General features: G+C 45.3%; 2 protein-coding genes across 11 annotated transcripts in view; one reads left to right on the top strand and one right to left on the bottom strand.

Moving 5' to 3' along the window:
• KIF21B (kinesin family member 21B) overlaps positions 1–4,190 on the top strand; it is a 68,700-nt gene extending 64,510 nt beyond the window's left edge. For all 6 annotated transcript variants that reach the window (XR_014549098.1, XR_014549099.1, XR_014549100.1 and 3 more), the window contains one exon: positions 584–4,190. Coding sequence is in view for 3 of the 6 variants with exons in the window: in XM_083617784.1 (XP_083473910.1) it covers positions 584–638 (55 nt within the window). In the remaining 3 variants the exon portion in view is untranslated. The remainder of the gene's footprint in view (positions 1–583) is intronic.
• Positions 4,191–4,198: 8 nt separating this feature from the next.
• INAVA (innate immunity activator) overlaps positions 4,199–16,469 on the bottom strand; it is a 35,782-nt gene continuing 23,511 nt past the window's right edge. For 3 of the 5 annotated variants that reach the window (XM_083617824.1, XM_083617823.1, XM_083617825.1), the window contains 6 exons: positions 14,524–14,752; positions 12,600–12,653; positions 11,386–11,620; positions 10,683–10,856; positions 9,133–9,850; positions 4,199–5,929 (listed from right to left, as the gene is read on the bottom strand). In XM_083617824.1, the coding sequence (XP_083473950.1) occupies positions 5,837–5,929; positions 9,133–9,850; positions 10,683–10,856; positions 11,386–11,620; positions 12,600–12,653; positions 14,524–14,752 (1,503 nt within the window). In that variant the 3' untranslated portion in view covers positions 4,199–5,836. The remainder of the gene's footprint in view (positions 5,930–9,132; positions 9,851–10,682; positions 10,857–11,385; positions 11,621–12,599; positions 12,654–14,523; positions 14,753–16,469) is intronic. The other 2 variants (XM_083617827.1, XM_083617826.1) reach the window with 1 other exon arrangement.

Raw genomic sequence — 16,469 nt, 5'->3', positions numbered from 1 at the left:
TTTATGACTAATTTTGTTATGTTGCAGTTACGCATTTCCCTTCATGTTGTAAGCCACCTTGTGCATGGTTTGAACTGTGGAAAGGTGGCATACAAATAAAATTGTGTGTGTGTGTGTTGTGTGTGTGTGTGTGTTGTGTGTGTAAATGTCAATGGGGTTCATGTAGGGGGTGGGGGAGTACAACCCCCAAGGCAGGTCCCAATTTGAATTCTGGTTTTGCAGTAAGTGAAGGTGTTTGAATTCTTTCCCTCTTGCTTTAAACAGGGCATTTGTTCTGGAATAGCCCATGTGCCTACATGGTGTCCTTGGGCATTGCAAGAGAGTGAAAGGCAGGAGGGGAAGGATTTGGGTGGGAAATCAGCACAGTGCCCAGATTAAGGAGTGTGGTCCAGATTGGGAGCCCATGTGGCTGCTTTTCCTTCAAAATAAATATTCACCTATCTACTAAGCACACTTTTAACAAGCATGTTATTTATGTAATCTGTGGTTTGCACCTCCATTTTCCCTTTATCTGAGCTTGTTCAGTGTTTGGTTCTTGACTTTCTAAATGTCATATTCCCACCTTTTCCTCTTCATTCCCCAGTGACTGGACAGTGAAACTCTGGAGTGCAAGGAAGCTACTGAACAGCACAACCTAGATAGAACCTGGGGAACTACTTGGACATGGTGACTGTGGTGGAGGTCAAGAGAAGACAAGATGTGGCACTCTTGTTGAGCCTGGCTTGCAAGGGTAGGACGTGCTTAGCTTCCCACCAGAATCTCACACACTCAGGGCTTCAGGAAAAGATGGCACCCTGGCTTTTTGGTACCATGTGCCCCAGTGAGTGAGTTGGTTGGATGGTGCGAGGGAGCCTTCTTTCCTTTCCAGTTTCCATGCTCCATGTCTCTTTGGTTGGTAGGATTTTGCAATGACACTGAACTGTGAAACTCCCACCATGGCATTGCCAGCCAAGGAGGAAGGTCAAGCTGAGGCATTTGAGAGCATTTCTCCCATCAGAATCCACATGCCACCCAAACAGGCACACCCCCCCAGGCTATGTGAGAAGCTCTGCAAAATAGGTGGTTTTAGGTGTTCATAGACCAAGGAGGTTTATCAAGGAAAGATGCAAGAAACCTCATTCCTCACTCCATCACGCCTGAGCAATCCATACCCATCGACTCCTATGGCCGCCTGTGCCCTGCTTATGGCATTCCTTCAGAGCTTAACAGTGAAACTGACCAGAGGAAATCTGAATATGCCAGCTGCTTCCTGGATGTGTTTCCTGCATAGCTGATTGTTGTGTTTTAGAGGGTATTTCTTGTTCTAGTTAGATCTTTCATGAGTGTTAATGCGCTGGCTTCCTTTCTCTTATTTCCACCACTGATGGGCTGTGTGTATGTGTGTGTGTGATTTTATGAAGGGGGGAAGGGTGGGTGGCAAAGTTAGCCACCTTTTTTTAAATGTTAAGCACATGTGATATTTCTCAGTTTTCACTCCAAAAGTAGAATCGCCAAAGGTTTTCATTTTCAAATGCTTAGAGCCCTACCAAGAGAACATAAAAAAGAAAAATCTCTACTGTATAAGTGAGGCCTGTCAAATGGGTGATGGATAATATGGGATTTGGATTATCACTTTTTCTTCAACTGTGGAATCAAGATTTCTGTTAGTTTGGAAGAATGGTTGCTTTCTGTGTTACAGCTTCAGACTTGAAATTGTAATGCTGGTCCCTTTTTTCATAATGCTAGATATCCCAGGAGGGAAAAAAAAAGATGTGAGCTACTGGAATATGTTTTTGGATTCTCCCTGGGAAAGTCTTCACAGGCAGCCTGGGGGAAAATATGCATTATTTCAATCTGTGAAGCTGTTTACATTGTCCTGTTCCAATACGAGAAAATAATGGCAACAGAAACTGACTCTCTCCCCTCAGGTGGAGAAAGGACCCTTTTAAGTATTGGAACAGAAATGTGTGAGTTTTTTCTTTAGATTTTTAACAGGGTAAGAAACACTTGAACAAGCGTGTGGTGATGCATTCCTGTATTCACATTTCCCCAGATGTGGGATGATGAGACTTGCCCTCTTAGGCTTGCCCCATCACCTGTTTACTTACACCTGCTTGGCATCCGTTCACGTCAATACTCATGTCTTTATAATAGACTCTGCAACGAATAAGCAGGAGAAGCTTCTCTCTCTGTGCTTCAATCAACTTGAATTTTCACTGGTGGAGTTTCAACCCACTTAAGTGTTCTCATGGACCCTGTGTGAGCATCACTTTGCAAGAGATGAAGCTTTCTGTTTGTGTGTAACACAGCAGGGCTGTCCCAGCCCTCACTGGAGAGTCACAGAACACTCCTCAAAACCTTCGTTTCCTCACTTGGTTGTTAATATGTGATATAAATGGACTTTTGACATGCATTGTGCTCTCCTGACCAAGGACCAAGGACCAAGTTCATGCCTCAACCAGCAGACTTGGGGTAAGCAGCACACTGGTGGACCATTCCACAGCTCTGCCCCCTGGTTTATAGGAGTCTTCTGCTCTAATAAACTGGGTTTGGGTGTGAACTTCATCCACTCCATGCAGTGAAGCTGCAGATTCTTCCATTGGGAGTAGGTTATTGTACTGTAATTCTGTATGGGTGTTCAAAAGGTTCTGTGTATTGTCTTGTGCATTATTTGGGGCTGGGGGAGCAGGAGGGAGAGGGTTGTGTGTATGTGCACGCGCATGAGTGAAATTTTAAAAGGGTGAGGGCTTGTTTTGAGTTAACCTACCTCATGGTCCAAGGTGTCTAGTTCTACTCTTTGGGGGTTTTTTATGTTAATAAAACTTGAATTAGTCTTGGGAACGCACATTACCACAGACCCCTAAGTCCCAAAAGTGAGATGAAGGCAAGGTGAAAGCAAGTGTGCTTTGCCTTCGCTGTTGACTGATTTACATTCAAGCTCACAGCTTGTACTGTGTCCACCAGCAGCACCAATTTTAATAAGCTCTTCTTAAATGTTAAGACTGATATTTATTGAATCGCTGTGTCCTTTGCAGTCTTCTTGTGACTTAGCATTCTCAGCTGAGAATAAGAGAGAGGTCCAAGTGATTCAAGCCTTGGAAGAGGGATCATCTTCCATCGGTAATGAAATCAGCACAATCCTCACGCCTTCACATGGCTACACGAGCTATCTTGTCCGATATTTTCAGAAGCTTGTAGTCCACCTGTGAATGTAGTTGCCTGTAAAAAAATATATTCTAGGAATACATTGTGAATTAGCTGCACACAGTTCACCTAAAACTTCCTCCATTCTTCCTTGGAGGAAGTCTGTTTAGTACAAGAAATATGAAATGTCTTGTAAAGTATTACTTGATATACCTGAAAGCACTGTGCCTGACAGCACTCTGCTTAACTGTTAAATTATTGACCATATTGCCATATAGTCCCATGTGCCTCAGTGCTATTGCTAGCTTTTTAGGTATGGGATTACATTTTCTCATATTGAAGAAGCTACCCCCTTCTCTTTATTTTTTAATAGTCCTGATCCAAGCAACGTGACAAAGTGCAAAACCCTGCAAATGAAATTGGGTGCAAACCAGGAGAGCCATTTTACCTCCTATGAACAGTTACGTGAAGCACAAGGTGGGAAGGGTCAGAATAAGCAAGCTGAAAACATTGTCTGCTTTGAGTAGCCCTTGGGAGTAAATGTGCATGTTCATTAAGAGGACACTGTCATTAACGAGATTCAGAAGTGGGTTTGCACAACCTGCTTGATTCATCTAGCAGCCCTGGGAAAATCTCTGCCAGGTTCTCCTGGTGTTCTTAAGGCTTTGCTCCTGGTGGTAGGATAACATGCACCATCCCTGCATTCCAAGAAAGGAGCTGGGGTGAAAGACGCCCCCTAAAGTGCATCAACACCATAGGCCCGTTTGCTCCACCTCTTGGTTTATGTATACATATATAATCATGTCTCAATTGACAGGTGCCTTTTCTTGCCCTGAAAGGTGTTTTCTCCCCCTCAAGGCTGGCGTGTGTGTTCAGGGCTTCTTTGGGGGCTTTGTACCATCAGGCAAAATGGTCACACGTATGTATGTGTGTGTGCGTGTGTACATGATAAGGTGTGTAATTATTTTATACCGCTATGTAAATAGTGTAAGTTATTTAAAGCTCCCGCTGTACATGGTTTTCCAATGAATGTGTTTGTTCCTCCTCTTAATAAATAAACATCAAAAACAAGATCTGAGAATAATTATTTTTAATAAAAATAAAACAGGCCATTAAGTGTAAGTTCAAAAGGCTCTTTCAGTGGTACGAAGATTGAGCTGATGAGGAAATGGATATTGATATAGGTATGAGCAAGTGGCTCTGATCTAGGAAGTTAAAAACAAACAAACCCAGAAGCAACGAGCCTGGCCAGAATTTAAGTGTCATCTGATAACTGTATCTTCATGACCTGGCTTTTTGCCTTTTCTGTACTTAATTAACAGCACACTTTGGGGCAACAACAAAACATTGTTTTTGACTGTTTCTAAAGAAGTAATTAAAGCAGAGGCAGTTCCCAAATGATGACTTACAAGGATTAGAACACACAAGGACTCAGAAAAAGCATCCTATTCAATATAAAAATGTTCAGGTAGGTTTAACACTGTTTTGAGCTGAGTCCAGGTAACTTTAATAGTTGCACATCATACATACGGTATTCCCTCTCCCTCCACTGGCAAACCTTGTACAAATAAGTTAATATTAAGAACAGTGTTCGTTGCAAATACCACACACACTTGATCATTATGATGCCATAATTAGTGCTTTAACATCCCTAGGTTACCCCAGAAGCAAAGACCAGTATTAAAGAGAGACGGGTACTTAGAAAAGACCCCATAGAAAGTAGTAGAGGTTAAGCAAAACATCTTGTCTTTGTCCAGTCTAGGATTGCACGACAAATTAAGTACAAACCTGGCATCCGGAGAATCTGCTTTTCTTTTTCAAAACTGACATTTCTAGCCTTAAAAGCACGAAGGCTTATGCCCATTTTTTTTTGCCATGACTTGTAAGTTGAAAAGGATCTGGGCTGAGACCAAACAGAGTCACTCTCAGTTCCTTGTGACATGCTTGTATAATGAGAAACCCCTTCCACGAAGTGATGGGTTTCATACAAAGATAGAGCCACACATGAAAAGGGCTCCTTTTAAGAATTGTTGTGATGTAGATACAGAACCAAGAACATGGCAAATGCTGTGAAAAGCAGTTGTGAAGGGAAAACAATAGGGAAAGGGCATGTACACCAAACTACACTTGGGGAAGCTTGCTTGCCTCCATTGCCTGTTTGCTACATCACACTACTTTATGCAAGAATAAAGAAGACAACAGAGGCTCCACATCTAGCACATGTGAGGGCAGGCAGATTCTGCTTCCGTGGGGGAAAGAAAATTCATGTAGTCAGGCTTGGCTCTTTTCTGAAAAGCTATAAAAAGTTCTCAAGTTCTTGCTTTCATAACCTACAGCCGGCTCCCAAGATCTTTCCACCACAGACAGACGTGAATAAATAGGCAGACAAGCAAACACTAGTTAAGAGGGGTGAGGGATCTTGCTGTGCTCTGTATTCCGCACAGGACAGAAAACCTAGCTGTCTGTTACAGTAGTCTATTGCATCAGTTCATCACAGGAACAAAGGAAGAGACTGAGCTATATAGTCTCACATAGGTTGCAGAATAGCCCCTAAAGTGTTCTCTTTAATAAAGCAGGATCAGATGGTCGAAGAACGCACCAAAGTTTGACACAAGCCTCGTCTTCCCAACCTGGAATGGGGAGACAGGTCGGTCTAGGCAGCCAGCCTGCTGACATTGCCGAATTGCAGGAAGTCACGGTGATTCAGCAGTCTCTACACCTGAGTAATGATTTCTCCATTTTCTGGCACGTAGACCTGCACAGGGGCTCCCTCAGGAGACCGTTTCAGGATATGGACACGGGGAACCTGGAAGGTTAAAAAAAGGAGCTTCTTAATGGAACTGCCGCACCAGCACATCTCCCCAGTAGCAGCAACCCCACCACCACCAAATACAATTCCCTTCATCAAACATAAAAGCATTTGTTGCAGCTGATGGTCACTTCCTATCTTGATTGCCTCAGGAAAACGTGGCCCATTATGTTTCTCCGTGCCTATAAAATCAATTCCTCCCCCACCATTAAGCGCAGTGTAAAAATAAAATTTCCAGGGCAATCTTTCCTATTCTTTCCATTCAGTGCCATTAAATTAAGAGTCTTTAAAATGCTGTGATGTTTTCCAGCCATGATTACCATTCATGCTTTCATCTTTGGGGGTTGGACTAGAGGACCCATCACATAGAGGGTCATCGAAAGGTGGTGCTCTGGCACTTTTCAACAGGGCTGCGGCACCTGTGGCCCTTCCAAAGAGGCTGGGACTCCCAGCAGCCCCAGCTGGCATGGCCAATGATCAGAGATGACGGGCCTTCTAGTCCAGCAACAAATGGAAGACCACAAGCTCCCCATCCCTGCTGTAAAACAACTAGGTGTCTACAGCATCCTAAAGAATTCACAGAAAAAGCTGAGCCCCTGCAGGCAAATAAACAGAGCTTGCCATAGCTTTATGCATTAAGAAGGACTAAAAGAGGCTCTTAAAAGTAGCAATATTGGCATAAGATGGTCTAGCTGACTACAAAGCAGCTTCTTATATTTATATTGCCATGCATGGGTGCAAAACCAAAACAGCTTCTAACTATTAATCAACGTGAAGCTTCCACGGTTTCTACCCATTATTCACAGTCATGTCCAGAGGAGAACCCACTTGCAAACTTGAGAGTGTGAGCTCACTCTCAGAGGGGTGGCTATTTTAGTCTGTTGCAGCAAACTGGCATCTTAAAGACTTAATAAAGTAATGAGCTTTTGTGGACTGGAGTCTATTTCAACCGATGCTTATACAAGATTGTCCTCATGGCTCCTCCTTTGAGGTGAGTAAAGCTCCCCTATCTCTTATCTCCTGAATGGGGACCATAGATTTAAATGAGCTGGCCAAAGGAGGTTTGGAAAGAGCGTGATCCTTTATCTGCAACTGGCCTCTAGGACTCACAAATAAAAATACCTGAAAATGCACATGTGCCTCAACTGATGGGCATAGAATTGCCAGGGATTTATCTGATGCTGCATTGTTGGGTGGTTTCCTTGTGCTGAAGATGGATTAGGCACAACATGTAACGTGCAATGTATGGTCGCTGTCTTCTCTTGCTCATGCAAATGCTCCCTAGCACAGCACAGAGTTGTCTGATTAAAATTCCACAGCTCTGTTTCCAGGTGAGGGGAGGCAGGCATTGAAGAGGATGGGAGGAATCCAAGGGCAAGCTCTTGCTCGCATGGTTGTGGGCTTCTGCCCTGTGCTGCAGGCGAGGGAGATGCCCAAGGAGGAGAGAAATGTGCTTCATTGTGCAACAGTTTTGCACATCGAAAGAACATAATTCTCCAAGCGGAACCACCACCCCCCAAACCAGGATTCGTATCTTTCAGAATTTCTCTCACTGACTATGTTTCTCAAGGAACAGCGTGCAGAGTTGCCAGAAGGCAATGCCGTTCTCACCAACCATCAGAACAAAGGAGCAGCAACATAACCTTTTCCTATCTAACAAACTGCCCAACAAGCATACAGTAAAAAATACAGTAAAGGACCCGTGGACAGTTAAGTCCAGTCAAAGGTGACTATGGGATGCGGCGCTCATCTCACTTTCAAAACCAAGAACTAGAACAAGCTTAAGGACTACTGGACTTTACTGAGGTTCAAGGAAGTGGATACTACTTAATGTGTTGTATTCAGTGCTAGTCCTACTTAGAGTTGACCCACCGCCATTAAGGAGCCTGTTAGTCTTGTCCAGTAACTTCAATGGGTCTACTCCTGAGTAGGATTAACACTGGATACAACTCTATTATTTTTAAAATTACCTGGGCAGAGAACCTGGAAATTTCCCCTCTGCCACAAACATGAGTCAACTACAGGCTCTGAGCCAGAAGACTCCTCTTCATGAGTAATTTGGAACACTCAAACAGCTCTCAGTGCAAACAAACATCTGAAACTGGGGTGGTGATTTTAAGCAGCTGAATGGCCCTTGGGAAAAGGCTTAGGCACCCCTCCCACGATCTACCGTTCTCAAGTCCCCATCCCAAAGCACTATCTTATTACTTTAAATTGAATTTGTGGTAGTGTTGCATGCATTTGTGTTTAACTTCTAATTAGCCATAGGGCTGTGCCAAATGTCTGTTCCAAAGCATAGTGCTTTCAGTGGACCTGTAAATGCACTTTTAAAATAATAATAATAAAAAAGCTTTTCACAACATTGCTAGAAAATAGCACAAAAGAAGCAGCCAAACCCACTAGCTGTGTATGTTTCTCCAGTCCTTCCCCCCCCCCCCCAAGCCCATGAGCTGTAAAAAGGCCCAGCAGTGCAGTGCACCTTTGCGAGGCGACAGCAGTCTGTGGAATATGCTTTTCCCTGAGCCCGTGGATGGCTCTCCAACTCACGGAGAGCTGGCCATGTCTCTTGGTTGCCATGAACGAATACTGCTTCCACCAACACACATTCTGGTGGTGTGCCAAAATAGCAGCTTTTGCCCACAAATATGTAAGACAGTCGACATTTTGGTAACCATAGCAGGCTGCAAAAAACTGAAAAGAAACATAACAACCTAAGCAGTGAAGTGAATCCCACCTGAGAGGCACCTGCCTTCCTCTTACAGGAGGGAGCACTATAGTATACTTCTACAGATCTGCTGGTACTCATGAAAGCCTTCCTCCATTTTTCCTATTCACATGGGCGCGCACACAGAGCTTTCAATTCCTCGTGTGCCCAGATACTAACAGCCTGTAAAGTAGGAATGGAAACCTGTAGTCTAGCAACATCTGGAGAGCTACAAGTCCCATCATGCCGACTATTAGCCCTGCTGGCTAATAGTCCCATTAACATCTGGGGGCTGCAGATTCCAGATTGCCCACACCCGTTAAGAGGCTTCTACACTCATTTGTTTATAGAAAATGAGCTTATCTATGAACATGGCACATTAGCACGTTCTCCTTAATCAGGTCTAGCTGGAATATTGAGGAAACTCTTGCAGAAACAGTAAAGAAGAGGCTGGCTCCTCTCTCCCCAAGACACCTTCCTGCCCAAAGATCCTCACCTGAATTTGCTGCCCCATGGAACAGGAGGGGCGCAACTCTCGGCCGGGCCCGCTGCGCATGCGAAAGGCCCCTTGTCTGTCCAGGGAATGTGGCCGCGCATTACGCAGCCGAGTCCGTTCGTGCCACGATTTTAGCTCTTCTGTCACGGCCGACTTGGAGAGGACTCGGGGCCCCATCGGGGAGCAGTCCTTCAGAGACGGGGTGCGCACCACCCTGCTGTGAGAAACAACCGACCGGTGGAACCGCACAGGCACCGCCTCTTCCTTGTAGGCAAAATGGGCGGAGCTTACGGACAGGAAGGGCGGCCGGCTGTGGCCGAGCTCCCGCCCAGCTGGCAGGTGGTTGTCATATTCTACGGCAGAGAAGTAGCCCAGCGGTGAGAGCAGCTTCTGAGGACACTGGCAGTGGTATTCGGGTCCGTTCCCCTTGGAGGTCTGGTTCTGGAACGGCTGCAGGGGCTCCTCTATGGGGACTGAGGAGCTCGGCTTCAGGAAGGAGATGTCGGGGCTGCTGCTGCCGGCAGAGGTGGTATAGGAGATGCTGGAGACATCCGAATTGCTGTCTTCTGAGGCGGAGTGGTAGGTGGGCTTGGCGGCTGGGTTGGCCTTGGGCACAGAGAAGCAGTACTCGGGGACAGTGACAGTGTAGTAGGTGGGACGCCGCCTTGGCAATGCGCTTCTTCCGCGGGACTCGAAGCCTTCCCGGGATGAACACACCCTGGAGGCCAGAAGGAGAGAGTTAAGACCATCTATCAGGAGCTCACAATGGCCACCTTAACACCTTTGAAGCACTTCCCCCTAAGGATTATGGGAGGTGTAGTTCATTCAGGGCACGGAGAGTTGTTAGGAGGGCCCCTTCCCCTCACACACCTACAGTTCTTAGAGTTCCCTACAAGGAAGGATTGATTGTTAAATCCAGGACTTTTTTCATCCGGAACTCAGTGCTGGCACCTCTCAGGTGGGCGCCATTGCCATTATAAGAGAACAAGGGAGGAGTTTAGAAAAAACAGCACTGGTTAAACCACTCTAGGAATTGCCAGGAGAACTCCAAGAACATTATGTCCGATGTGGGGAGGAGAAAGGAGAAATGCTTACACTGCCACAGCAATCTCCTTAGAGCTACTTTGCATTATTATATGCTTCCTTTGTATAGTTTATTCTGCACACAGCTGGAAAAGGAGGGTCATGAAACAATGCAGGGCACTGAAGCCCCTACCCTTAACTGCTGGAAATTCTGTTTGCCCCTCCTCTAGCTTCCAACATTTTCCCAAACATTGCTCATTTGCCTTCAAGCCTATTTTCATAGCTAGGAGAACTAGAAAACCCTTTTTTCAAAATAACAACAACAACAAAAATAACAAAAATAACTGAGAGCTGAGACTCCCAAAAAATTTAAATTTTGCATTTGTGAGGCCTGATAATAGAAGCAAAACGTACACATAGCCTCACCCCAAGGTGTCTGACATGTTCAAACTTCAAAGAGTGATTAGGTAACAACAGGCAGGGCCACCTGCTTGAGTACATGAATTGACCCTAAGTCCATAGAGTACCTCATGAGTTGAGGTTGTCCTCTCCTTCCCAGGAACTCAGGTGTCTGTGGGGCACTGGAATCAGCCTGTTTCCTTACTTCCAGCTTCCTGGGAGGAACAAAGTGGCATGGCGATGCCTCAGCACTTGTCTGAGGGGTACGGCTGGGTGACGGTTGAGACAGCAGGCCTGGACTGCTGTAACAGAACACAATAAGAACATCAAGTAAGAAACTGCCTGCAGTCCTGTCATCTTTCTTTGTGTGCAAAGGAGTGAGAGGCTCTGGTCAGGGGTCAAATCCCCCTCCCTTTCATCTTCCCTAAGAGTGAAAAACAGGAGTAAAAAGAGAAAGCAAGACTCAAGTGGGTCTACAAAGCCCACTGTTCTGGCTTAGTTAATTGGACTACTAAGTTTCTAGGTCAGTGGTTCTCAAAGGACACTTTCCCCAATGCAATTGTGAAGCCTACATTGGCTGGGATTTACATGCAATTTTATTTCATGTTATTAAATTAAGCAACTTTAAGGTGGATTTGTGGAAATAAAAAAATGGAAACATTGCACAATCACAATAAAGCAGCAAAACAATACAATGCTTATTCTTAAAACGAAGTAATGGACATACACTACAGTAGCTTCCATATTAACTGCATGCAAATAACCATTAACAGAGGCCATGCAGGCATATCCGAAGAGGAGCAAGAAAAGAGAGAGAAGAAAGATCTTGACCTTGGCACACTGCTGGGCTCAGTGGATTTCTTTGGCTTTTCATAGGGCTTGTCCAGACTGGTCTCTTTCCATGGGCTGTTTTGGATGGGAGAGCACTCCATGTCAGTGGCTTGGTAGTGGGTTTGCCCTTCTAGTAACGCAGAACGCAGAGGCTGAGCCGAAGAACCGGGCGGGGGTTGGAGGCGAGCTGAAGCTGTGAGCATTGGCGGAAGATGGGCGCTCAGCACCTGGGATTCTTCAGAAAAGGAAAAGGAAAGAACTGCAGCATTCCAACACTAAAACCTGGGTGGTAGCATTATCTACTGAGTTACATTCAAGGTGCTGGAACTGGTGTACAAATCCCCATGCATCTTGGGACCAGGGTACCTAAAATATCATCTCACCCCTTACATACCCACTCAATCACTGCACTGTGCAGGTGAGGGCCTCCTGCAAATACCATATTGTAATGGGGTCAACCCTGCACAATACAGGAATCGGGCCTTTAGTGCGCTGGAATCTGCCCCTTGGAATTCCCTCTGTTGTGTTTTCAGCACCTACTGAAGACTTTCCAGTTCCAACAAGCCATTTAAATGGAGGACTTTGTCCCAAACCGCATCTGTACTGGAACTACTTTTAACAGTTTTCATATGTGGAATTGTTTGTAATTGTTTTATGTATGGAACTATTTTTAACTGTTTTACACTTTTCTTGTTTTATAGTTGTGACTATTTTGCTTGTTTCAAAACAGTTTATTTTATTGCTGTATTCTGCCCTGGCACCTTATAGTAAAAGGAAAGTAAGATATTTAATAATAGATTTTTTAAAAAAGCATGAATAACCACTGACTTAGGCGATATCATTCAAAATATACCAAATCACTTATCACAGACTCTTATAATCTGTAGATTAAACCAAAACAGGATGTTGAATTTAGCAGATATCCACAGTCATAAAAGGCCCACTTATCAGTCACCTTTGTACTTGGATCTTATGAAAATTTAGATGAGATCCATTCACTAACTCTCTTCTCTGCCTTGCAAGTCCAGCTGGCTGCTGTAGCCTAATTCTTAGTCATGTGGTATGAATCAAGGCCAAACCTCGACAAGATGTCAGAGAGCAGTGATCAGATACAGTTTGTCTCTTCAAAGGCTTAACTACCACTTTACGCTAGGTGAAGGAAAGGCACAAGCACACGGTAATGACACTGCAGAGGTCACAGTTATCTAGTTTACCTTCTTCTACCGCAACAGCATCCAACAAGGAGTTCTCATCAGAGGCACTGAACCCTGGTGAAGACACAAGAATTGGCATGGACAAGGAGGAACAATGATCAGATTTTCAAGCAGTTATTAGAACCCTCTGATGCTCCCTAGAAATACGTGCTCATAAATCCCACTGAGCCTCTAGAAAGGGGAAATAAAAGCTCCCTCTCCCTCTCACTTCTTAGTTCTGAGCTAATTCCCAGAGCCTCAAACCACATCATTCAAAGCCCTGCATTCACACACACTTAAGCTCCTCAAAGAGATATTCCCTGATGCAGTGAATTAATAGTAATCGGGGGGGATTTAGAGTCACAATTTGGGAATCTTCTTCCCAAACAGGCAAAACACTTAATTATGAATTAATATTTTAAAAATTCTTTCACTCTTCAAATGCAGTATGGATGCTATAAACTGGCCGTAATCCAATGCAGAGTTAAGTGCCCTCAAGCTGATTGATTTTTGGAGGCCTTAATCATGCTTAACTCTGTGTTGAAATGCAGCTGCCAGCCACTGAGTTTCTTTTACTGCCTGCCCCCAGGCGATTCTGTGGCCAACGGGAGGGTCAGATGGCCTCATTCAGAAGCTGAGACCTCTTGCCCAATCTGCCTAGACATCTCGTCCATCAGCAGAGCAGCTGTGGGATTCCTCAGGCAAGCGGCAGAGGAGGGAAGCAGCAATTTCTCACGTGCAAACATGCATCTTCCTGCAGTCTTGCGCAAAAAAACGCTGGACAGAGAATATAAGCAACCGCCCACCCACACCAGTGGACCTATTATCAATATAGATGCTTCCTTAATGGAATACCTGGGCAAGAACCATCAGAACGTAAGACGAGTCTGCTGGATCGGGCCAGTGGCCAATGGCCCACCTTGTCCAGCATGCTGTTCTCACAGTGGCCAACCAGACACACAAGGGAAGCCTGCAAGCCAGAACATGAGCAGCCTGCCCACCTGTGGGTCCCAGGAACTGGTATTCAGAGTCATGGTGCCTCTGACAGCAGAGGCAGAAAATAGCAACCATGGCTAGATAGCCTTGCCCTCCACGAATTTGTCCAATCCTCTAACAAAGCCATCCAAACTGGGGGCCATTACTGCCTCCTGTTGGAGCAAATTCCATAGTTTAACGATGCACTGTGTGAAGTGCATTGCATGGTCCTTCATCTTCCAATATTCAGCTTCATTGAGTGCCTGCAGTTTCTAGTGTTATGAGAGTGGATCTATAGGGCGGGCGGGGGGGTAGAGTGAGTGTTACAACGCCATCCCCTGCATGCTTATTTCCTACTGCACCCTATGCAGCAAACTTCCCCAAGTCCCTATAAAACCAAGAGATTTGGATCCAGAGCTATCTAACTTTCTACGCCTTCCTAAGGGTTAATCTGGCACTGCAGGTCTTTGCGTCATTCGCTGCAGGTTTCTACACGCTTCCTCCTCCAGCTGGCTCTCCCTGTTCTTTATTGAGCTCACTTTGGCAACCGCTGACAGAAAACTGCAGTTTGCGTAGATTACAGGGGCAGGAAGAAGCCATAAAAGGTCAGTTTCCTCCCTTGAACTGGGATGAATTCCAACTAAACCACGCCTGTCAGAAGCCTGTCTGACCTACTTCTGATTTCTAGGGACAGGTATTTAATCCCAGACTCTGTCTTCATTTCCTGACAACTCAAGGTTGTTGTTTTTTAAATTAATAAACCCTCTTCCTGATACTTACTCATTTCAATTTATCACCATTCAGTTTTGTCCTGCTGTACAGTGGCCACAAAGAACAATTTTACTATACCTCCCTTTGTATATTTTTATTGTCATTATCACCACACGCAAAGGACCCATTTCTCAGACTTGCCTCTCTAGGCCCTTGCATTGATCTCAAGGCCACTGTGGGATGCTGAGCTCCAGCTCACCTTGTAAGGCTGGTGCACTGGCCCTCAGCTGTGACGAATGCCTGACTGCCTGGCGGCACTCTGTGACAGACTGCTCCAGCTCCTTCAGCTTCTTTTCCTCCTTCAGCACAGCACTTTTGCGGCGCTTCCGAACCTGCTTGGTGAGATTCTCTTCCCGGGACAGACATCGTGCTGCTTCAGCAATTTGCAGCTGCAGAGCTAGGTCTCTCTCCAACATGCTCAGAGGATCCTGCGGAGGAGAACAGACATGGATTCCAAACGATGAAACTCTTTGGAAAGGATGGAGCGACCTAGCATTTCAAAAGGGGGCACACGAGGACTAAAGTGGCAGAATCCAAAATCACAGCAATGGAGAAGCCTGGGGAAAGGCTGTACAGCTCAGTGGAAGAGCTTGCAAGAGATCCTAGGTTCAATTTCCAGCACCTTCAGCTAGGGCTGGGAAAGTCTGCTGCCTGCCAGTTTGTAATAGACCAGGGTTTCCCAAACTTGGGTCTCCAGCTGTTTTTGGACTAAACTCCCATCATCCCTAGCTAGCAGGACCAGTGGTCAGGGATAATGGGAACTGTAGTCCAAAAACAGCTAGAGACCCAATTTTGAGAAACACGGGTGTAGACAATACTGAACTAAATGGACCAATGGTCCGATTGGGCATTAGGCAGCTTCTTGTATTTCTAGGGCACTCTTCACAGCTGGATGCTTCCAAGACATTACTATCATTACCCCATCCCCTGCTTCAACTCATAAATCATAGTCAAAACAGAAAAATTTTTTTCCTTCCAGTAGCACCTTAAAGACCAACTAAGTTAGTTCTTGGTATGAGCTTTCGTGTGCATGCACACTTCTTCAGATACATAGGCTCCTTCCTTACGTCCTTTGGTAGATCAAATCAGATATTGAGTATGACTTTCACGCATCTCCCAGTTACATTCCATGTGCATTCTAGAGTGGTCGGATGAAAAGATAGCAGGGTTCTTGCACTTTTGATAGCTGCATAGAAGTGGGAACCTCAGTAAATGTAGCTTGCATGACACCAGCTGCAATTCAACTATTAAAAAAAGCACAAGAGCCCAACCTTCTTCTTTTGCATCTGAGCACCCCAGTGCATTCAACTAGTGCAGAAAGGCATCACAGGCTGAACTAAATCTTCCTGTCTCACTCACAGCCAGGATAATTAAATAACAATAGACGGGTGATTTCCCACTCCTTCAATGCCTGCTTATGAGCAGAACGGAGATTCTAATCCAGTTTAGGGATTTGCGAATCCTGAGCCGGGGATGGTAATTATTCTGGATTTAAGAAATCCGCAGGGGTGTGTTCTTCTGTGTGAGCCATAGGCCTGATGTCCTGGGCCCAGTTCCCAGCTGTCTGCCCTGCCCAGGCTTCTGGAGGAGGAAAACTATCCACAGACTAAGTGGAAATGTTCTATGTTTCTGGGGCAAGAGCTTCCTAATGGCTGGGGAAAGGGAGCAAAAAGGCAGGTCAGTAGGCAACATTCGGCAAGGTGAAGGTGAAATGAAAAGCTTTCCAAAGTTACGCTAAGTGTGCGTGTGAGAAAGAAGCTATGGTAAGCAGGAACACTTGTACAAAACACACACAATTCCACTCGGAGCCCACACCCTGTGCCACCCACTTTGGGCACACAGCAAAAAAATAATAAGCAGCACCACACCTAGGCCGCCTCCTACTAAGATTATTATTAAAACAGACGACAGGGGAGAGAAAGAGAGAGTGAGACTGCATAGCTGAAGAGTCAACAGATCCCACACCTTTGATGGAAATGAGGCCTAACTCCCTCTGTGTGTTTGGAGCCTGAAGCGTCTCTGTCCCTTTGGGAGTTTCTAACAGGATGCTGAACCCGAACAACCTCATCATTCCCAAAAGTCCTCTTTTAGCTGACAGCTGCTTCCTGGCACTGTATCGTCTTCAGTGGGAATTCACAGCATAAT

Source organism: Podarcis filfolensis, assembly GCF_964270895.1.
Source record: "Podarcis filfolensis genome assembly, chromosome: 6".
NCBI lineage: Eukaryota > Metazoa > Chordata > Lepidosauria > Squamata > Lacertidae > Podarcis > Podarcis filfolensis.
The sequence above is the reverse complement of the archived record's forward strand: the minus strand, read 5'-3'. Positions and strand labels throughout refer to the sequence as shown.